Source organism: Pogona vitticeps, chromosome 1, assembly GCF_051106095.1.
Source record: "Pogona vitticeps strain Pit_001003342236 chromosome 1, PviZW2.1, whole genome shotgun sequence".
Classification (NCBI taxonomy): Eukaryota; Metazoa; Chordata; class Lepidosauria; order Squamata; family Agamidae; genus Pogona; species Pogona vitticeps.
Window position 1 is genome coordinate 223,739,775 of NC_135783.1, and position 23,529 is coordinate 223,763,303.

General features: G+C 40.8%; 1 protein-coding gene across 3 annotated transcripts in view; it reads right to left on the reverse strand.

Moving 5' to 3' along the window:
• Positions 1-4,816: 4,816 nt before the first annotated feature.
• HNMT (histamine N-methyltransferase) overlaps positions 4,817-23,529 on the reverse strand; it is a 36,646-nt gene continuing 17,933 nt past the window's right edge. The window contains exons 6-7 of one of the 3 annotated variants that reach the window (XM_072983938.2): positions 7,845-7,908; positions 4,817-5,387 (exon numbers count right to left, since the gene is read on the reverse strand). In XM_072983938.2, coding sequence (XP_072840039.2) covers positions 7,886-7,908 — 23 coding nt within the window. In that variant the 3' untranslated portion in view covers positions 4,817-5,387; positions 7,845-7,885. Of the gene's footprint in view, positions 7,909-7,940; positions 14,784-23,529 lie in introns of those variants that run through there. The other 2 variants (XM_078376992.1, XM_072983926.2) reach the window with 2 other exon arrangements.

Here is a 23,529-nt window from a genome sequence, read left to right on the forward strand (position 1 = left end):
ATCCCATTACGTAATATAGAGACCCAGACTGTAGCAGAAGCCTTAGTGAATTACATGAGTAGAATGGGTTTTCCTTCTGAGATAATCACAGATTTAGGAACCTCTTTTACATCCAGACTAATGAAGAGGTTATGGCAAATTTGTGGGATTAAACACCTGGAAACCTCCCCTTATCACCCAGAAAGCAACGGGTTAACAGAAAGATTTAATGGAACTCTTATAAGAATGATCAGAGCATATTTACAAGAGAATCCAAATAACTGGGACCAAAAGTTACAGCTGCTCCTTTATGCTTATAGATCAGTACCCCAGGAGAGCACTGGCTTCAGTCCCTTTGAATTGTTATTTGGAAGGCAAGTGAGGGGACCGCTAGATTTGATCAAGCAAAATTGGGAGCAATGCTTTGAGGATGATCCACAAAACGTGGTAGCTTATATTGACTCCCTAATGAATTGCCTAAAGCGGAATATGGATTTAGCTGTGGAAAACTTAACCACTAAAAAGGCCAAACAAAAGCAATGGTATGACTGAAAGGCAAGAGAACGTCAGTTCAACCCAGGAGATGATGTTCTCAGGCTGAGGCCCATAAAAGGGAACAAGTTACAACTTAAATGGGATGGTCCTTACAGAGTGGTTGAGAAAATGAGTAACCTCAATTATATTATTGAGGACGAGGAAGGTTCAGGCAGGAGAGTTGTTCATATAAATGCCCTGAAGCCTTATTACAGAGAGACCAACCATGTACTGTTTGCCATGAAAGCTGCTGGCAAGGAGGAGCCTGAATTACCCTTTTGGGAAGGGAGAGGGCAGCAAAAATATAATCCACAGGATGTGCAGATCAGCCCTACCCTATCCACTGAACAACATAATAGTCTTTTAGCACTAGTGACAAGATATCGTGAAGTTTTCTCAAGCAAACCTGGTGTGGCTAAGGGTGTGTTACACAAGATTGACACAGGGAATGCTTCCCCTCAATCTGTAACTCCATATAGAGTAACAGGGCCATATGTAGAGAAAGTTAGGAAGGAACTGGATGCTAAAGGATCAGATTATTGTACCTTCTTCTAGTGCTTGGTCAGCCCCGATAGTTTTGGTGGACAAGCCGGACGGCAGTGTGAGGTTCTGCGTAGATTACAGAAAGCTAAACGCAGTAACCAAACCTGATGCATATCCTATGCCCAGGCTTGATGACCTCTTAGAAACCATTGGGGGGTGTAGGTACATTTCTTGCTTGGACCTAGTTAAAGGTTTTTGGCAAGTGAGAATTGATCCTCAGGACCAAGAGAAAACTGCATTTTGCAGTCCATTTGGCCTGTTTGAGTTCCGGGTCCTCAGTTTTGGCCTGAGAAACTCACCAGCAACATTTCAAAGGCTCATGGACCATACTCTGAAAGGGCTTAGTGACTTCACAGTAGCTTATATTGATGACATAGGGGTCTTTAGCAACACCTGGCAAGATCACCTACATCATCTAGAGTTAGTGCTACAAAGATTGAAAGATGCTGGCTTAACCGTTAAAGCTAGTAAGTGTCAGCTAGGTAACTCAGAGATGAAGTACCTAGGTCACATAGTGAGAGGAGGCCTAATCAAACCTTTAGAGGCCAAGGTAGAAGCAATCCTGAATTGGCCCAGACCTACCACTAAAAAGAAAGTGAGGTCCTTTCTAGGTCTGGCAGGGTATTACAGAAGGTTTATACCCGGTTTCAGTGAGATTGCTGCACCTTTATCAGACCTGACAAAGAAGCAGAGCAGCAACAGCGTTTCCTGGTCGGAAGAGTGCGAGATGGCGTTTGGACGGCTGAAAGATGCTCTAACCAACCATCCAGTGCTGCATGCTCCTGACTTCAACAGAGAGTTCATCATCTACACAGATGCGTCTAATGCCGGTGTGGGAGCGGTACTGTGCCAACAGGATGACAGCGGAGACCAACATCCAGTGGCGTACCTGAGCAAGACGTTGCTTCCCAGGGAGAAGAATCTTTCTACCATCGAGAAAGAGTGTTTGGCGATCATCTTTGCGATCCGGAAGCTGAAGGCTTACATCTGGGGTCGACATTTTACCTTGTGCACTGATCACTCACCTCTATCGTGGTTGCGGACTATGAAATCACAGAACAGTAAACTGATGAGGTGGGCGCTTCTTTTGCAGGACTATGATTTCGAGGTTAAGGTGGTCAGAGGGACTATAAACTGTGTGGCTGACGCCTTATCCAGAAGACCGGAAGACGACATCTAAAGGACTTATGGACTCTGTGTATGGTATATGGCAATGTAAAGTGTTTGGAAAGTTATGTATTGTATTATGATAAATGTTTGCATTGCATGTTTTTATTTACCTGTATGGAGGAAGTGTAAGTATATTTGTAGTTGGGTTAAACTGTGTATTGAATGTAATGTTTTATGTTTGTTGCAGTTGTTTTGGGGAAAAAGCACCTTAGCTTTCCCCCACAAAACAACTTATTAAAGGGGGAAGGTATGTGACGTGTGCCATGACGTCACCTGCCTGTCTTGGCTAAGGCTGGAGTTTCCTGGCCTATGGCAGGGCAGGAGGTGGGTCTTATAGGGGTGGAGCTTGTGTATATAAGGGGGGGTGTGCAAAGAGGGAAAAGTTGTTGGGGAATTAGAGAGTGGGAGAGTGAGAGGGTTAGATATAGGTTAGGTAACTGTGTGTTAAATAAATAAGAACTGTGCAGGGTGAAGGTCTGTTAATATAGTATTACAAGTGATTCATTTACCCAGTGATTTCCTTTTTATTTTTGTAATCAATAAATCATCCTTTTTATTTAAATCCACAATAAGTCTGAAGTGTCAGGTTTATGTGTGGTTGGTGGCAGCGAAGTACTGTGTGTGTGTGTGTGAAGGATCGTGGCCTGTCATCTCTTGTGGTGTCGTAGAAGGAGGTGGCAGCCCCATTAACATCTGACAGCGTTCTATAGATCAGAGTGTTGTGTTCTTTAGATCAGCAGTCCCCAACCTTGGGCCTCCAGATGTTCTTGGACTGCAACTTCCAGAAGCCTTCACCAGCACCTCTGCTGGCCAGGATTTCTGGGAGCTGAACTCCGAGAACATCTGGAGGCCCAAGGTCGGGGACCGCTGCTTTAGATTATTCTGAAGTAAAAGGAAGCCATCTTGAGGAGGGTGGGAGGAAGAAGTACATAAAAACAGATGTTCAGTCTACAAGAATTGCCACTTACATTTTTCAAGGCAAGGTTCAGGTACAAGGGGACTCATTTTAAAAACTCACACAAGAACTCAATTTTTAAAAAAAAAATCAAATTTCTTTGCCAGCCCAGAACCATAGAATTGTAGATTTGTTGAACTGGAAAGTCCACAAGAATCCTAGATTACAGCGATCTTCTGATACAGGAAATTCACAGCTTGAATATCTCTTACAAGTGACCACTGATACATAGTTTAAAAAAAAATCTGCAATGGAGAAAGGGCTACCACCTTCCTGCTGCAGAAAGCAAGTTTGTTCTATCTCCCATATCATGGCCCTTCAAATTTTTAAAAATAGCTATTGTGTCACCTTTTATTATTATTCTCCTCCAGGCTAAATGCACACAGTTCCCTCAATGTTCCTCATAAGGTTTGGGTTCCAGATCCTTTACCATCTTGGCTGCATTCTTCTAGATATTTTTGTTGCTGCTCCCAAGAAGTGCAAGAACATCTACTGTCAGACTGTGATAGTGCTGGCCACACTTAGAGTGACAGGAATCCCAGTAAATGTAAATATCAGTTGATTTTCCAAGATCTCTAGCTCCTAGCTGCCAGGCTAACTAATTTCAGACTCTTTCCCTAACTTATGCTAGTTTTCAGTTCCACTGCCTGCCATAAATTGTTGGGTAATGGTGCCAGGGGCTATTAAACAGCTGTTAGGTTTCAACTAAGAGACTGTAGCACCTCAGTGGAAGGTAAAGTAGTTTTCATATTTAAAGACTGTGAAGCATTTGGGGACAATTGGAGATGAGAAACGCTACATATATTCCAGATTCTTATATTATGTGCTGCAAAAATATATTGCGCAACCAGTGAAAACATCTGCTGTATTTTAAGACTGAATGCACTTTATAGACCTAAGCCCAAGCAACGGTTTGGCTACAGCTGGTGAAGAACTTTCTTACAATCCTTTTGGGGGAGGGAGAGATATCTTGAAAATATTCCTCATGATTGAAAATAGGCACTCGGAAAAATGTTTATCAGGGTCTTAAAATAGTTTCCAACCAAAAGGCATCAAAACAAAGGAAACCAAAAATTGTTAATTGCAGATATTACAGTTGGAACAGGAAAAAACTGAAAACTCCAACATAGTTTGAGAAATAAATGCCTCTGCCATATTTGATTAATGGCTGCTGTGTACGCTGAAGAAAAATAAAGCAAGTAAGTATATCAATAAATATTTTTGGTTATGCCTTGTTCATCCAACTGATTCATATTAGACATTACATGAGTATTATCATGGCTCTAGAATTTTCAGCACCTAATGGTTTTCTTAAGACCACTGAGTGAGTTCATAGCAAAGATAATAATCAAACCATCCACTTTGGGACTCTTAGATGCTAACAGAATTTATGTACACTACATTGTCATAGCAGTTTGATACCACTTCAGTTAAGGTAGCTTCATCCTACAGTTCCCTTGGATTTGGAGTTGGGTGAGGTACTTAGAATTCTCTGTAAGAAGCTCCAGTGCACTCCTCTAAGTAGAGCCCAGCATGTAAAGTATCTCACCTAGAATTCGTTGGACTGACACCACTTATGGTGGCATGACACTTGCCATAACACTCAAGTAATGTAGAAACAAGCAACACTTCAAATTTTTTCAGTCTTTCTTTCTTTATTCGTATCAGAGTGCTGCACAGTTTAAAATTATGGACATATATGAAAGAGAGGTAACATTGAGAACAAATTAAATTGAGAACAAATTAAACTGTTATCATAATTAGACTATTTTTATCAGTAGCAGACTACTGATCTCAGCCATTTGCTAGATTTTTTGTGCACGTGGTAGGGCATAAATGTTATGTACATAAATGTTGCATTGATACAGTACAGGGCTAATAGACCCCACCAAAAAATTCTAAGTTTCTGAGCGGAGTTAGGATTAGGCAGAGGCATTTCTCTGCCAGTGGGAAGGGAGGACCACCATCTACAGTGGCCCTTCTGGAGCCCACAGGGAGCTCTACACCAGTGTCTACCTAGTAGAAGTAGATGGCAGAAGTCTTGAAAGAGAATACTCCAGGAATGGAGCAAGGCCAGCATCAAAGGAGTTTTGGGTTTGGCAGATGAAAAGCCCCTGTCCTCCTTAGGGGCATCAAGACCAGACCCTTGCATTTATCAGCCTCAAGCTATCATGTCAATTGTCCCTCAGGGTTTGTGAAGGAGACACTGCCAAGGAGAGAAGGAAGAGTGATTATTACCCCATTTGTTGTAGCTAGAACAAGCCAGAGCTTTGGGTGAGGTGTCTAACTGCTGACTCTTATTTCAACCTTCTCCTTACCTCTTTGGTTAGCATTGTGAAGTATCAAGCATGACTTGATTAACAGGTCAAGTTCCGATCCTGATTCTCTGCTCCTTTTTCTAAACCTGGCCCAGGCATAACGCTTGTAGTCTCTTGCTCACACTTTTGTGACTCAGCAGCAGCTTTGACTGTTCCCCCTTCTCAGCAATGTTCTTGCCTTCCCACAGCTCAGAAAAGTTATTCTTTTGAACGACACAACCCAGAGTACACACCCTGCCACACACAGCCAGCACAGCCTCTGGAACAATGGGCAAGACTTCTGTTTTACACTGATCCTAAACAAAAGTCACAATAAATGAGCTTGTGAACTCCGGATTTTGAATGGAGTCTGTCAACTCTTGTTAAGAAAGGGCCAGTTTGGGATTAACTATGGTTAAGGTTAGTGTAAAGAGGACTCTTGAAAATAGTTTAAGCTCTCAAGGAAGGGCCTCGATGGGAGGCTAGGAGAGAGATTGCACTGCTTTGTGGCTGACTGCCAGTCTTTTAATTATTCTGGAAAGACCAGGAGCGTTACATCTGGCTCTGAGCCACCCTGCTACTGGAGAAGCACTTTTGTCCTCATTAAGTGCTAAATTTTAAACAGAACAAATTAGGAGTTTACACAAATATAAAGGAAGCTGCCTCTCATTCAATTTATTGCATTTCTGTTTGTGCAATTTAAAGGGGGGAATGGACCTCGACTTCCATTGATTTTTTTTTTTCCAAAATCCTTTTGGGTCAAGAACTGGTAAGCCAAATTTCAGCAGGCTGCAGATTTCTTTCTTTGTTTCTTTTTTTTTATGGCTGAGTTATAATTCACTGAAAAGCAGAGGTTTAAAATGGAAGGGCTGACAACACTTTAAACTACAGCGTTGCAAATGGCACCACAATAATTTATAATCTACAGGCAGCTCTTGGCTTTATTATCACAATGACAAATGCACTGTCATTGTTAATAGGATATTTCCCAGCAAGGACTTCTTGTTATGCAAGCCAGGTTCAGTATGTCATGCAGCATGATAGCAATAAAGCCTACAAGAATTGGTAATGAACTTCAATTACTAATAGATTATGGTTAATGGGAAGTATGTGCAGTAAAGATATGGGTTTTTATATGTGCCTTCTGCTACTCTACAAGGCAAAGATTTATGCTACAATTTATGTTAACATTCTCCAGACTGGGGGGGGGGGGGGAGAGAAGAAGAAAAAAGCAGGAGGCTATATTGGTGAAAAGCCATTTCATCCATAACAAATATGCAAGATAATTTTGGCACATCATGTAAATGAAGATATAAAATTAGATATTAATCCTTTTCATTTGAACATTCCTACTTTTATTAAAAATGAAGGCTCCGTCCTATCATTTGGTGATTTTTAAAAGAAATATACGTGTGTGTAAAAGGGAAAAATCTTCGCCCAGCCTGCCAACATAAAATGAATGCTGCTATTTAAAAGAGGCAGTAACTTTGGCATTTGAAATGGCAGTTAATTTGTTCAATTTGCTCTTTGTAATTATGCTGCAAAAGAATAGGTGTTACACATGGAAGTTTAAAACAATCAGTTTAAAGATTTTTCAGTCAAAAGGGTAAGAGTTGGGTGGGACACAACTAGGGACAATGGGCCTGCCTGTTAAATACAGGTCAAATTAGGATCTTAGCCACAGAGCTGCCCAAATACATTTCGTTACATGAAACAAAAGGCAATGCTGTTTCTTCTGCCTAAGAAGAAAGACTTGTTGAGTGAGTGGTTGAGTTTTTACTCCAGCTTTCGTAACTGAATAGTTATCGTATGGAACACATGATGACACTACAGGACTTTTGTGGAGTTCAAGATAGGCTGGGTGGGAGACAGCCCTAATTATTGGCTGGGCTTGACTCTCTGGTGTTTTCTCTCTACAAAATGTAGTGGCACATAACCCAATTATGAAAATTACTTCAAAAATGCTTATTTTAATTCATCTAGGTGATTGTGACAGCAACTGCAAAAATCAGGGCATGAACAGACATTCCATGCAGCCTATAATTAGAGGTGAAGATGCATTAGTGTTGGAGAGACGCTGTTGAGGCAATCTTTCATGTTTAAAGAATCAGGCTTTCAAAGTAATCTCGTGAAGCCTTGAAGATCAAGCACAGAAAAAGGCTGAACTGATTTGCAAATTCCAGGAGGTAGCATCTGCTATTATCTTCCACTAGACAAGTGGCCCAAATATCTCTTTCTGTCTTCATATAGCAAAACAGATGGGTCAAATCCTGCTTTTAATGCACTTGGCAAAGATTGTAGGGTTGAATTGCCCCAGCACCATGACCCCTGAAAAGCCCTTGCACAACCCGAAGTGGTTTCATTACCTTTTTTGAAAATTCAGCACAGATAAACGTGTGCCAACAGGTTAAAAGTCAGTCATATCCATGGCTATGTAATACAACAGAAAGCACAGTGAAACATTATGAAAAATGAGTAATTTTTATTTTATTTTAACACAGAATTATGGACAGTCTGCCTGAAGGTCAGCAACAACACAATGTGCCGCTCCTTCTATTCAAAACTGCAGAAGCATACCTTTTACATTACAGATCATTCAAAATGCACACAGACTTGCTCGTGTGTTAATCCATTCCTTCCGACATTTGGGAAGCTGACAGGAAGCCCTAATGCCATTTTGCCTGTGCAAAAACTGTGAATGTCACTGTCGAGGGATCATCTTAAATCACATCCTTTTGCTTTGCGCTGATCTGAGCAACGTTTCATTTTGAGAAATGGAGTAGATGAGCCATAGCTTTAACTACCCTACATCAGTCAATCAAGTGACTACAGAGAAGGATTTTGAGTCATAAACAAAATAAAACATGCAAATCTTGATCGTGCACAAGAGGAGGCTGTGAGACAGTGGAACAGGAAGTGTCTGCCTTTACTCTCCTCACTTGCATATAGGGTTATTAGAGGACTAGAAAAGCAGTCACATGACTGGAAGTTCCTCTATAATATGACACTTTCCATCCTGATATTCTCCAAGATCTTTTGGGCCCATCAACCCCAGACAACTTAAAGGAGGAAGGAAAAGGTAATGCAACACTACTGGAGGACAAGAGGCTTGAAAGGGTGGCTCTAATTAGTCTTCTGCATAATTAATAACCTGTGAAATGTCAGAACTTATGGCCACTGAGAAGTTGCATGCTGAATCCTGGAAGCCTTACCTGCAATAGCAGGTGAAGAGAGAGAACAGGTTGTAGTTGATGGCTTACTGCTAAGCTGGCTGGTCCTGAATTAACTGACACACATAACATAATTGGAGGAAAAGAGGCCACAACTTTATTGATCACAGCAGCAGTCATCCTGGCCAAGCACTGGGTTGGATCCACCTCATCGGACGTGAATGTCCCCCGATGCCATTCGCTGTCTCCTTGAGAGACTTCTGGGGTCACAGTTCCCTTGGGAGGCCATGGGGACATAAGCCACTCCACGTCTCCCCTGCCTCCCAGGGCAGGAGCAAATTCCCCCCCCCCCGCTCCAAGCTGGGGCAGATCCAGGTCTCCCACCTGATGTCCAACAACTGGTTGGACTCTTCCCAATGCCTGAAACTGGCTTGGAGCCTCGGCTTGCCTTTCTTTTTAACTGTGCCGGTGGACCAGACTGGAAACCCTGTTCCTCCAGTCTGTCAGCAACCCTTTGCTGGCCCAATCCCAGTAGGGGGTGGTGTCATCGGGTCAGCATGGGCCATCCCAGGCTCCTTTGCCGCTCGCCATGTAGTGGCGGCCAACATTTATTCGGCAGCCGCCAGCAGGACCCAGCAGTTGCTCCAGCCTCAATGTGGGACCAGGTAAGTCCATGTCCTAACCTTATTCTACAGGGAAAGCAGATACATACACATGTATTCCTGTAAAATATTTATACTCTGCTTTTTAGTTACAAGAAATCCCCTAAGAACAAACAGAATAACTGTTCACATTTCACAATAAAATATGAAAAGACTAAGACAAACTATTTGTAGCCACAGGAGGCAAAGCTTAAACTATCAAAAAGGAACAGAAAATAAGAGTTGTTTTTTTAAAAAACACATTTGCTTAAAGATGTGTTTAACCTCTTGTTTCTGATAGAAAAAGATTGCATCTGATCATAAAACAGTAGTGCTCTATACATTTTTTTTTCTTAAACTAGATTTGGGTCAATTGTCCTCATTTTAAAATGATGTTAATTGCTTACCTAGATGCTTGGTCTGATGTTATTTGACTTATTTATATATATATTTATTAGATTTCTATCCTGGCTTTCTCCCAAAAATGGCATTCAGTGTGGCTGATTATGTTGTCGCTCATCTCAGAATCATATTTTACATGCCTGCAGTAGGGTTGCTAATGAATAGAGACATGAACATTAAGTTACAATACCCATATATGTTCACTAAATTCCTCCCTTGCCTCATAGTAAGAGTGTGAACCACACTCCCACTTTGCCCAGCAACTAAGTAAGAGAAAGGGAAATCTTTTATTTTTTCCCCCTCCTCATAGTGAGATTTACCCACATGAGTTTTATTGTCCTTAAAAAGAAAAATAAACCTTGTGGGCAATCTCATGGAATTTCCTAGCGGTTTGGTGGTTGTTTCTTGTGGAGATATATATATATATGAATGCACACAAAATTCATGTGATTCTTTGGCAAAATTGTATATTTTTTCTGCATGATTCCTGTTTCACACTGTGACTGGAAATGATGAATTTATGCAACATTCTTTAAAAAAAAAACAGAAGAACTATTTTGTGAATGATAAGGCAATCCCTTCATGAAAAATTTTCACCCAGCATTTTAGAAAAAGGTTTCAGATAAGAAAGCAATATGAACATGTTTTTATTGACTAGAAATCAGGAGAAATGGCTGTTACTATCACAGGGTTGCCATATTTTGTACAAGACTGGGCAATAAAATATATCAAATTAGTCAAGAGTAAATCGCTATTAGCACAGAAGTGCTTGCACTTAAACTGGATGAATGAATTGTCATAGTCATCTGTATTTGATTTACTAACCCCCTCACACCCCTCATGAATCTTATCCGCACACAGCAGAATAAGGAGGTGGGAAGAAGGAATCCTTTTACACCCCCATAAAAGCAAGCCAACTTAGAGTGGAAAACACTCTTGCAAGGAAGAAAAGTGCCAGTATGAGGAGGATGGGGTGTCAGTGGCAATCCTGAAAATGCCTAAGATCACTGCATAAGAATACAGCGATGATATTTAATGAAGCAAATCCACATTCTACAATGCAATTCTAAAACTGGCAACAGCTCAAACAATAAAACTATGACTTTGTAACTGGACTTCAGATCAGCACCAAATTGTGCACGACAGAAGCAAAGAGTCCAATGTTTCTCTGTGTAGACCATCTTGACTTGTTGCCATTGGTGTTGTCAGCATTCAGGCTGCCCTTTGCTATGTAAAGTTTGGGATTCTTTTACCTGCTGGCAACATGGGCATGATATTGTTTCTTGGTGCTTTGAATCATGGATACAGAAAAACAAAATCCCACACTCTTAAACCATCATTTTTTTTTTAAAAAAAGAAATGGATAATGAAAGAAATGGATAATGAAAACATGGAACAGAATACCAAATGCACCTTCTATGATGCATATCACACACTGATCATTCAGGCTTCCTCCTTAATGCTTTCCCCTGTTCTAATGGGTCCAAATAACCCATTATGATCCATCTTCAAGGGCAATCAGATTCATGTCAGGACAGACGAGTACCCCACAGATTTTTCCAATCTGCAGAATTTTGGAAAAGGAAAATCATACGTGGAATATGTTGAACTTCAGTGGGACATCAATTGGTGCACAACAATAATCTATTTCTGCACAAGATAGTGCATTTTTTTGGTCTGCACACAATTCTGTGCTGAATTTTATCCTTCTTTACACAAAAGAGGCAATCCTTCTCAAAATCTAGTAAACTGCATCTCATTATTGCCAAAGAAGTGCGCTGGTTCAAGGATCTTCAGCATGGATGGATAGACACAGAAAAAGAGTGAGAAATTTTCTGAAATCCCGTCCCTATCCCATAAATATTATTGGGAGTCAAAGTCCACGAACATCTGGGGATTCAAGATTGGAAATCATGATATAATCAAAGAATATAATTATCTGTGATATATCTCCATATCTTATGTATCTCAGCCACGTAGTGTTTGTTTTGGATTATTTTACCCTACTAGAAAGCCACACACCTTGGGTATTGTATCTGAATAAATATCAGTTTTTACATATAGTGTTGGGGCTAGCCAGAATTTTTGTGAAGAAAATGTGGAGTTGCCAAACAAGTTGACCGTGCCTCAAAGTTATTTTATGGACAACTGACACCAGAAGTGAATGTTAAAAACCCAATGGGCTAAAGGCGAAAGATTTATACAATCTGAAGAGAAACCAGAGTAGATGGTATTGGCGCCCCACAAAATGACACAAAATTAATGGAGAAAACTTACATAGATGCTGGAGAAACTGTGGAAGTAAAGGCACACTAGAATACAAAGTGGAAGCATATTGGTGGGAAATAATTAAATGGATAGAAACATTGTTGAATCAAAAATAATTAAAAATGAAGCTTTATTATTATTTTCAATATTTAAGGATGGCAATGAAAAAATATTTATTAAAGACCTAATTGCACATCTTATTGATTCAGCAAGAGCTGAAATTGCCTGTTCTTTTCTTTTTCTCAGTCCTAAACAAAGTATCTTTTTATAGCTCAACCTGTGGTTACATCATCTTGCACTGAAATGATCCCTGTGCGCAGCACTGCATGGCTGCTAAGTTACCTTTTATGAAGCTAACATCTTTCAAAATAATCTGTTCTATATCTTTTGGGTTCAAGCTAATTAAGCCCAGAATGACATCCTTTTCATTTTTTGAAAAGGATAGTCAGGATAGGAAGCATGAGATGACCAGACTTCGTCAGACTGCAATCCCCATGCTCTTTATCATTGGCTATGTTGGCTGGGTATGGTGGGAGTTGCAGTCCAAAAACTTCTGAAGAGTCATACCTTCCCCAGCCTTGCAATAAAACTTAGAATCTCCTCATAAAGTGGGCAAGGGTAGCCTAGAGCAGGGAATCCAATTTGATGGCCTTCAGATACTTTGGACTACATCTTGCACAATCCCCTAAATAACATGACTAGTGGTTGCCAATTATGGGAATTAAACTCAACAAATATGGACACTTCAATTGGACTGAAAGCATCCCCACAAGGGTAAACCCAAGGTGGGATGTTATGGTAATTCTTGAACTTCAATTGATGAGTATCTACCAATGGCAGACATAGTCCTCCCAGCTTCTGTCTAATCTGTATGGTGAGTGTAGTCTCCATTTTTATGCCTCTACAGCAAGGGTTTCCAACCTTGGGTAACCCAGCTGTTCTTGGACTGCACCAGCCAGCACAGCTGGTGGTGAACGCTTATGGGAATTGCAGTCCAAGACCCCCCGGGTTATCCAAGTTTGGAAACGACTGCTCTACGGTATGTATTCCTGAGACTGGCTAGTCAAAAAGTGGCCACTCTGTTTATGTATGGTCAGAAATAGATGTGAATCATTATCTATGGATTTTAAGAAAAGCAATACAATTCCATTATGGAAAAACAGGATTTCCTGGGGATGACTGACATCACTGCTCTTGGTATCCTATAATTTATTTTTTATTTATTTTATTGGACTTCTACCCTGCCCATCTAAACCAAAGGTCTACTCTGCTCTACTCTACTCTAACACAAAGTGACACTACCCATAGGAAATGCTGCTGGAACCCACAATGTATTCTCATTCCCGTGGCAGATACGTGTATAGCTCTGAAATTTAGCTTAATATTATTATTGAGATATCATCACAGATAACAGGGGCTCATGATAGGAGATGAGAGGGAATGATCAGGATATGATGTGACCTTGTTCTAGATTATCCAATATCATGACCTCAGCAATATCGAAAGTGCTTAAACGTAGTGCTACATGTGGACTCGAACTGCAAATACATTAACCTTTTTATAGTGTATCTTTTTTTCCCTGTGGCTTTTTTATTCACAGGATTTAAAAATTGGGGAACTTTTCCATGAAGGTTGGTTTCCAAAAAAGGAAAAGATAAACTCAAAGAAAGGGTTAAGCAGGGCCTTCTGCCTTACCACCACTGAGATCAACTTACTGAATTGATGGCTATTATACTACAGAACAATACCTTGCTCCTCACCTCCCCTGAGTGTGTCATCTATGAATTTCCAAGACACAAAATGTCACCTCCTTAGGAAATGTCACCTACCACTGAAGGGCAGGGCATGCAAATTGGCACATAATTACAATGTTTTGCTCAAGAGAGGGAGGGGGAAAGAGTCTACTAAAACAGCTAAAGCAGAACTTTTTATCTCCCCTTTATTGAAGAAGTGGTCCTGCATTCCTCCTCTTACCCAATTCTGCAGGAAGAATTCCGACAATGTAAAGGTAACGACCACAGACATGCACAGTTGAATTTAAAGACCCCCACCGTCTCAATTCTGCATTCACTGTCATGATGGAAGTGAAAGTATGAAATGTGTGTCGTAAGAATTATTATGGCAGCTTAGAAAGGATTTATCTTTTCAAGGTCATTACAACACTTTCCCCATCCATCAGAAGCAGGTAGACTTGCGATTTTTCAGGTTTTGATTAATGATCTCAATACATGATATTCAGAACCACTACACAAGTATAATGATATGCAACTCAGCCAGGTGTATTTTACTCTGTTAGCATGTGGTATTAGGCATACATAACAATAATGTTCAGCACTTAAAACAGCAGTCACTACTATTTATAACTTGTGGATGCATTTTTGTCCTGAATCTCAGGTACTTAACAATTCAGATATTTAATATATGATTCAAAAATTCATTCCCCCCTCCCCGGCTGTCTCCAATATCTCCTAGGATTGGATCACAATTGCAGTCAGTGTGTTGTTAAAAAAATATCTGCCTCCTCTCATTTCACTGTATTCAGGCTTTTTAAGGTCCTCAACAATTTCAGCTTTTAGGTCAAGAGGGGCAGTTTTACTAAAGTTACAAGTTTCGGTCAAAAAATCAAGCAACAGCTCCCCATTTTTGTTTCCCTCAGTAAAACAATCAGTTATGTCCATATGTGATGGAAGCTCATAGGACTGGTACTTCAGTCCTGCCTCGTTCAGAATCTCTTCTATGTCAGGAGCTAAAATGAACAAGCAAAGAGCATTCAGACGTAAACGTGGACCATATTTCTTCCAAAGCCTGGCCCAGCCACTGTTTCCTGTCAGATGAAACAAAATGACAATCTGTTAAATACTTGCTTGTTGATATTTTCACCATGTGCATCTACCACCAGCAGAAGCACCTGCGTCCATGGAGCTTTATGCAATATAGATTTCACAAACCTTTTATCCAAGGCCCTTATAGGACAAAAACAAGTGCCAGGGGTAAAAACATAGAAAAAGAAAAGACCCAGCGGCGGAACGGATGCGGAAATATTTTTCTGTTACTTGTCCTTCAGCTCAGTTTCAATATGGCAGCCTTCTGCAACATGTTGCCCTCAAGTCTTCGACTTTCAACAGCCCCAGCCAACAGGGCGGGTGGGATGGCACCAGTTTGGAATAAGCCACAGTAGAGTATTGGTATGATGTTGTGGTTTCAAAGCCATTCTGGGAAAGGTTAATTGTGATTTAGCTGCATGGATCCAAGATCAAATACCGCCTAGAGTGGTCTGGTAGTCCAGATAGGCGGGGTATAAATCAAATAAATAAATAAATAAATATGAAACGAGTCAAAGGATTGAAAGAGGGGCAAAGCAGGGTCAGAATGATGAGGGAAGTCAACAGAGTGCACTTGATACAAAATGGGTCAGGGTGGGATGACAGAAGAGGAGACAGATTGCTGCAGCAGACAAATGCTTTTTGAGAATATTTCTGATATGTCAGATGAGCAACACAAACCCTGAATGAAATTTTGCTAGTCCTTCACAGCATCAACTCAAGATTATTCTTCTAGGAGAACTATTCATCCCCATGGGAGCCCAGCTATGCTGATGTATGGAGGTGGGAGGTGGGGAATGGGGGATGAGGGAGGGAATCCTAACTTAATTCCAAGGAGCCTTCTCGCTTCCCTCCATTTCCCTGTCTAGTCCTCAGTCATACTGAAGCATGGCACACAATATTTGCAAACAACTGGAGGCCAGAAAAGAACCCCATATACTCGTCTAGCTCATCTTCATGATAGCTCAAAGGTTCAGAAATCTGGCTGTGGAGCCAGAGGCTGGGAGTTCAATCCCCCTAAATGCCACATTAACTGTGTGGTATAACTTGATCTCTTTTTCATGTGTGATGTATTGGCTTGGGATATGCATAAGAAATTGCCAGCCAGAGCTAGGGAGATTACCATGCTCTAATGAGGTGTTTGCTGTTTGCTACTGTTTTCTAACAAAAGTTGATTTTAATCCATGTTCTGTTCTAATGTGGAGAGACAGAATCATCCCCCATAGACAAAGATGCCAGACAAGAATGCATTTTCTTATCTGTTCAATCTGTATGCAGAAGATATCATACAGAAAGCTAAGATTCGATTCAGATTAAGAAGTGAATATTTGTGGAAGAAACATCAATAATTGAAGATATAGAATCATAGAAAAGTGAAGTTGGAAGGGCCCTACAAGCCATCAAGTCCAACTTCCTGCTCAATGCAGGAATACAATCAAAGCATATCTGCCAGGTGATTATCTTTCTTGAATGCCTCCAGTGTTGGAGCACTCATCAACTCCTGAGGTAACTGGTTCCACTGTCGGACTGCTCTAACAGTTAACACATTTTTCTGATATTTAGCCAAAATCTGGTTTCCTTTAACTTGAGCCAATTGTTGCATGTCCTGCGCTCTGGGATGATCAAGAACAGATCTTGTCCCTCCTCTGTATGACAGCCTTTCAGTTTTCTTTTCTCAAGGCTAAACATGCCCAGTTCTTTCAGCCTTTCCTCATAAGGTTTGGTTTCCAGCCCCTTGATCATTCTTGTTGCCCCCCTCTGAACTTGTTCCAATTTGTTAGCATCCTTCTTGAAGTATGGTGTCCAGAACTAGACACAATACTCAAGGTGAGGCCTAACCAGTGCTGAACAGAGGGGGATTAGCACCTCGCGGGATTTGGAAATTCTACTTCTATTAATGCAGCCTAAAATAGCATTTGCCTTTTTTGTAGCCACATCACACTGTTGGCTCATATTTATCTGTGATCTACGACAATTCCAAACTCCTTCTCGCTTACAGTTTTGCTGAGCCAGGTATCCCCCATCTTGTAACTGTGCAAATGGTTCCTTTTTCCGAGGTACAATACTTTGCACTTATCCCTGTTGAATTTCATTCTGTTGCTTTCAGTTCAGTGCTCCATCCTATCAAGATCATTTTGAATTTTTTTCCCTGTCTTCTAGGATATTAGCTATTCCACCCAATTTGGTATCATCTGCAAATTTGACAAGCATTCCCTCCACTACCTAATCCAAGTCATTAATAAAAATATTGAGGCCAGGGTTGAGCTTTGGGGTACCCCACTTGTTACCTCCTCCCAGTAAGAAAAGGTTCCCTTAATTCTGAGTATGAGGGTGTAACATCATCTTACTGGCAGAATGCAGCAATGACTTCAAACAACTTCCAGTGAAAGTGCAAGGAGAAAGTACAAAAGCAGAACTGCAGTTGAATGTTAATAAAAAGAATCATGACTATAGAAAAAATACAGAACGTTTAACGTTGATAATGAATAAACTGAAATAGTTAGAGATGCTGTATGTTGTGGTTCAACCATCAATCCAAGCAAAGACTGCAGCCAAGAAATCTGAAGACTGAGCTCAGAAGGGCAGCAATGAAGAAATTAGAAAATATCATCAGGTGTAAGGATGTGCCATTGGAGGCCAAGTTGAAGATAATCTACAGGATTGTATTCTTAACTGCTATGCATGATGGGAAAGCTAGACAGCAAAGAAAGCTGACAGGGAAAAATGATCTGTTTGAAATATAGTGCTAGAGGAGAGCTTTGTGGATATCATGGACTGCCAGAGAGACAAACAGGTAGAGCAAATGAAGCCTGAACTATCTCTGGAGGCAAAAAATGATGAAACTGATGCTGTCCTACTTTGTGCACATCATGAAAAGGCCAGGTATTCTGGAAAGGACAGTAATGCCAGGAAAGGTTGAAGGCAGCAGGAGAAGAGGAAGACTAAATATGAGATGGATTGACCCCTTTAATGAAGCCACAGGCTTGAGTTGGCAGGACCTGAGCAGGGATGTTGAGGACAGGACATTTTGGAGATCACTCATTCATACGGAAGCCATAAGTTCGAGGCAACATGATGGCACATAACAACAACAGAATACCATCATATTGATTCTGATTTATTAGCAATTCTTAACATGACTCCCTGGGTATGAAGTGATTTAATATTCCTTTCTTCTGGGGTACCATGGGAAAGTGCAGCCTGCCCAGCTCTTCATGAACTACTGGATAGCTCAGTGGTTTAGGTATCTGACAGCAGAGCCGGATGTTAGGAGTTAGATTATCCACGGCGCCTCCTTGACAGGGGCTTGATTTGATAATCCAGAGGGTCCCTTCCAGTTCCGCGGTTCTAAGATTGTAATTATAGTTTTCTAGAAGGGTTAGCCCTGTTAATCTGTGCAGGCATGAGAGGTGAAAACAAAAAATAAAGAATAAAAAAATTGCTAGCACTTTAAAGACTAACACATCCATATGCACAGTACAGTATATACAATGTGACTTTTCATGGACAAGTCTGATGAAATGGATATATATGTTAGTCTTCAAAGTGCCACCACATTTTAGTCTTTTTTTACTCTTAATTTTTTATTTTATTTTTTCATTTATAAATTATATTCTTCTCACACAAGACACAGTGGGGAATTGGACTGCAGCTGGGTGCTCAAACTCACTGAGCTGTCCAGCCAGCTATCCATAAGTATATAGGACATATATTTGTACTCCATATGTCTGCTGAAGTGGATATTAATCCATGAAAAGCTCACATTGAAATAAATGGTCCTCGCCTTTAATTCTGACAATATACTGTACTGAGCCAGACTATCAGGGCTACTTCTCCGGAAAAAGTCCAAAAAAGTATTTTTTTCCCCCAAGCTCTGACACAGTATAGGAAGACAAGAAACACCACCCTAATCCCCCTTCACTGAAAGGATGGCACTTTTTAGTGGTCTAATTCTGGCCAAAGCTTTTGCAAAAACCCTTCTTTAGTCAAGAGTCTTCCATTTTACCAGAGATTCTTGACTTGACTCTAACTCTCTTCACTTTGAATCTGCAATCAAATCAGAAGCTGATGTCAGGAGATGTTATTCCAGGATGAGTGATTATGTAAACAAGCCCCTTGTAAGTTCACCTCCTCTTTGGGATCTCATCAAGGGGACTTCTTACAAATGCCACTCATTCAGATGTGAACACTGAGGGCAAATATAAAGGTGTGGGGAGGGGGAGAGAGAAAGAGAAGACATTGCATTCTTTCCCTAGGAGTAATTTCCATTCAACACAAAGAATCTAATTTATCTTAGTTTAGTTTAGTTCAGCTCAGATGAACTTTAGTATTTCATGTCTCAGAACCCCTGCCTTTAGACAGTCTAGATTTTATTAAACTTAACAATAACATGCCTTCAACTTGATTCCAACACATGGTGGTCCCTTCTAGGCTTTTCTAAATGTAGAGCACTATATTTGCCTAAGGCTACATACATTGTCTCTTCTCCTAGGAGCCACAGGGGTGAATGGGAACTGAACTCCTAACCCACAGCTACACAGCCAAATGCTCCAGCTTATTGAGCGATCCAGTCAACATATAAAGTTTTTTTTTAATTGAAAACGTTTAAAGTTCTGTTTGCTTAGTTTGATTCCCACCTGAGCCTTAGAGATCAGGTGAGAGAAAATGTGAACACTACCAAAGCTAGAAATAAGGAGAAAAGGGAAAGAAAAAAAAAACATAAGTTGCTTTACACCAAATAAGTTCCTTTTGTGGACTTAAAAACTGCCACCATCTAGGATGGCCAACGGCTAGACCCTCAATAATAACAATTTAAAGCCCCTTGGATTGCCATAGGATTGGCAGTGCAATCCAGCCTGTTGTGGGTTTAGAATGGGCAGAAGTCAGCAGAAGAGCCAAAAAGACAAAGGGAGGAGCTACAGCAAATCCAAACGGCGCTCAGCCCAGACGCATAGCTATTCTGCTGGCAAAAAATTTAACTACAACAACGGTAGGCCTAGTAATTCTAATATCCTTAAGCTAGTTTGGATTCAGCACAGCCTCAGCTGGCTTTTTGCCAGTCGAGCCAGTCCTCAGCCATCTTCTCTAGTTAGGATTAATAATAATTATCATGTACCATCAAGTCAATTCGGACTTACTGTGACCCCTTTTCTGGGTTCTCAAGGTAGCGAATACTCAGAAGTGGTTTATCATTCCCTTCTTCAGGGGGCGCTGTGCGGCTGTGCTCCTTGCCCAGGGCCACACAAGCTGGGTCTGCTCACAGGAGGCATAGTGGGAAATCAAATTCCCGACCTCTGGTTCTGCATCCAAATACTTAAACCATTGAGCTCTCCAGGCAGTTAGGATTGCACCCTCTTCACCAAGACAGAATGCATGCCCCCCCTTTTTTTTACCGTGCCCACTACCTAGAAAAGAAACTAAACCCACAAAAACTCCAGACCAGTGGCAATCAGTTTTAAAACAGGCCAGAGAGGGACATGTAAGCCAAAATGCATCACAAAGCACGGGTGTCTATCGTGAAAATTCCTCTGATAAGAGACATCCATTATGTTCTATTTCCCTGTGAAGGTGTTGGCAGGAGCTGGTCTCCAAATAGAAAGTACATGAGGCCACCTCAGGCTATCCGGATTGTACCCCACAGTGACCAGGAAGCTATCTTCATAAACATCTACTAAAGACAGGCATAAGGTATACAGATAAGATCCCACAGAGAAGAGAAAAATATTAGTAGAAGCAAAGGGGAGCAAAAACGGGCTAATCCATTTATGCGGTACCCTCAGTGGCATGATTCAGCATTTCTGATGTGAATTGTTTCTGAAAGGCCAAAGCCACCAGCCTGGTTGGCTAGCAGAAGCCATGCATTCAAGACTAATGAGGCCTTGCTGGGAGGTATGACTGCAAATCCCCTTTGCGAATAAAGCCATTTGCCTGCCTTTTTTAGGAAAGCAGTAGATCTTTAAATGATTTCTCTCCTAAAATGTAAACACTCTGGCGGGTTCAAATTGATGCCACACAACAAATCTGTGTATTTCCACCCCACCCAAGCCATTTCCACCTGGCGGGAAATGAATGCAGAGCATTAATTGCATACGTGCTGGTGTCAGTGTTCTGTGACTCAACGCCATTTCTGAACAGAGCAATTATACATTACCTGACTGGCACATTATTATAATCACTCCCTGTAGAGGCAACATATGGTGCTACTTTTGTTTTCCAACACTTAGTTGCAAGATTGTGTGGAGAGGCAGTTATATTAAAAACAACACCACATAACTCTTCATAGAGTTGCCTTCATAGCTGCCCTGGGCTTCCTGACAACCAGAAAGTGGGAGGATCCGAAATCTTTATACAATGTCCACATTCCAAACCTGTTTTGTTCTCTTTAGCCAATACTCCCAGGTTTTCATTAATGTATCCTATTATTTCTCCAGAGGAAATTATACTGAGGAAATGCCACCGGAAACTCCTACCTGGACAAGCTCCACTGACAAGAAGAGGAGTTGCTGAAAAGCAACAGGATTTTGAGAGACATTTTAGTGACCTGTGAATATTGTTTTTATTTATTACTTAAGGAGTATTAGTTCAGAAATTGCTTCATCCATTCCTTTGCTTTTCCATTTGTTTTATCCCCTTAGCTGCCTCCTCCACTTAACCCTGCACTTTATTGGCAGCCTTTTCTGCACTATATTCCATTTCTATTTCACACTCATACCTATCATCTCCCTACTGACCTATTCAGAGCCTTTCCACTGCATTTTTCAGCACCTTCCCCAAATTAATCAAGGCAACAGAGAAGCGACTGGCATTAAGGCTCAGTGCTAGTAACCTGTCATAAACATATTCACATCAACATGTAAACCTCAGCTGGGCTGAGAGTTTCCACAAATCCCTTCTTTTTACTTTCTACTAACCCGAGTTTCTATAAGAACAACGGAGAAAGGAAGGATGGGAAGCAACAGTAGCATGATATTGACAACATTTGCATGGGGGGGGGAGGGAAATGACAAACTATTTTAGCAAGCTTTCAGTTAGTCCAGATGGACACACAGTTTGGTACAGTTTGGTTGAAATCAAATTACGGCATCCATACGTCTTTTGACTTAGAACACTCCATCTGCTGCTTTTTATAGCTGTCCCGCAACCTTTCTGGAACAGCACTGGAGCTTCTAGGTTTGTTTATTGTTTTGCATGATTTGTCGTGCTCTTCATTATCCCACTATGTAGCGTGTGTGGATGGTTAGTTCACACCCAAATGGAGCTGTGGGCATTGCTAGAGACCTCAGGGCTGTCACTGAGCATAGATTTCAGGTGACTGTTGTCTATTGGTAAAATTGCTCCCTCCCCCTTTGAGGGCATGAGGGGACTTTTTCAGCAAAAACCTTTTTTTAAAATTATAATTATTTTGGGTGATGGGAAGCCTGACAGGCAAAAAGAAAGAAAGAAAGAAAGAAAGAAAGAAAGAAAGAAAGAAAGAAAGAAAGAAAGAAAGAAAGAAAGAAAGAAAGAAAGAAAGAAAGAAAGAAAGAAAGAAAGGCACGAGGGGGAGGGGGTTTCCATATGGTTCACAAGCTGCATGTTGTCCACCCCGGTCTACAGTGCCTCAGAGATCAACATGCTTCCCTACCATCTATGCCACAATGTGCCACTGAGCTGTTCCTGAATTTAAATATATATTATTATGCCTCATCCTCAAATAGCCCCTTGTGTAAACTATGGGTGGGAAACACATAGACCTCCAGATGTTGCTGCTCTCATATTTCCATTCCTGACTAATAAACCCTACCTAGATGACAATTTTACTCAGAGGAACTCTTTGTAATTGGAAATCTTAATCTGAGAAAGCAGCCCTAGAACTATAGTTCAGCTTGACCCTCAAAATCAAATGGAAACTACAGTCAAGAAGCCAGAAGACTGAAATTCAGAAGGGAAGCAAGGAAGGAACTAGAGAAGATAATCAAATGTAAGAATATGTCACTGGAGACAAAGGCCAAAGTCATGAGCTTGATAGTATTTCCAATTACTCTGTATAGGTTTGAAAGCTGGACAGTGAAGAAAGCCAAAGGGGGGAAAACTTGACTCCTTTGAAATATATTGTGCTGGAAGATACCATCGATCATGAGAAGAATAAGCAAATGAGTCCTACATCAAATTTAGCCCGGACTCTCTCTAGAGGCAAAAATGACAAAATTGAGATTTCTGTACTTTGGTCACAATATGATGAGGCAAACGTAACAGGAAAAATAATAGTGCTAAGAAAAGTTGAAGGCAGCACCAAAAGAGGAAGACCAAAGGTTACGAAGTTTAAGTTTGTAAGATCTGGACACGGTTGTTAATCACAGGACATTTTGGAGGTCACTCATTCGTAGTCAGAGGCACAAAACAAGAAAAAGTTTTTCTTATGATCTATAAAATGGCTACCTTGTCTTTGTGTTAAAAAAAAATATAAACCAGCAAAAAATTACCTCTCAAATGCCAAGGGGAAATAATAGGTTCATACATAGTTAAATTTGTCTGGAAAGAGTCCTAGGTGTATCATGAAGTTGCTGTAATAGCCACCATCCACCTCTTTTTTATGGTTATGATTTTGGGCCATATTGCTGATAAACCTGTCCCTCTACTATATCTCTCTTCCTGTCCCTCTATACCACTGTTTCCCAACCTGGGGGTCATGACGCCCAAGGGGGTGACAAAGAATTTTATGGGCGGGTGTTGTGGGTCACCTTATATGATATACATCTTGTCAAATAA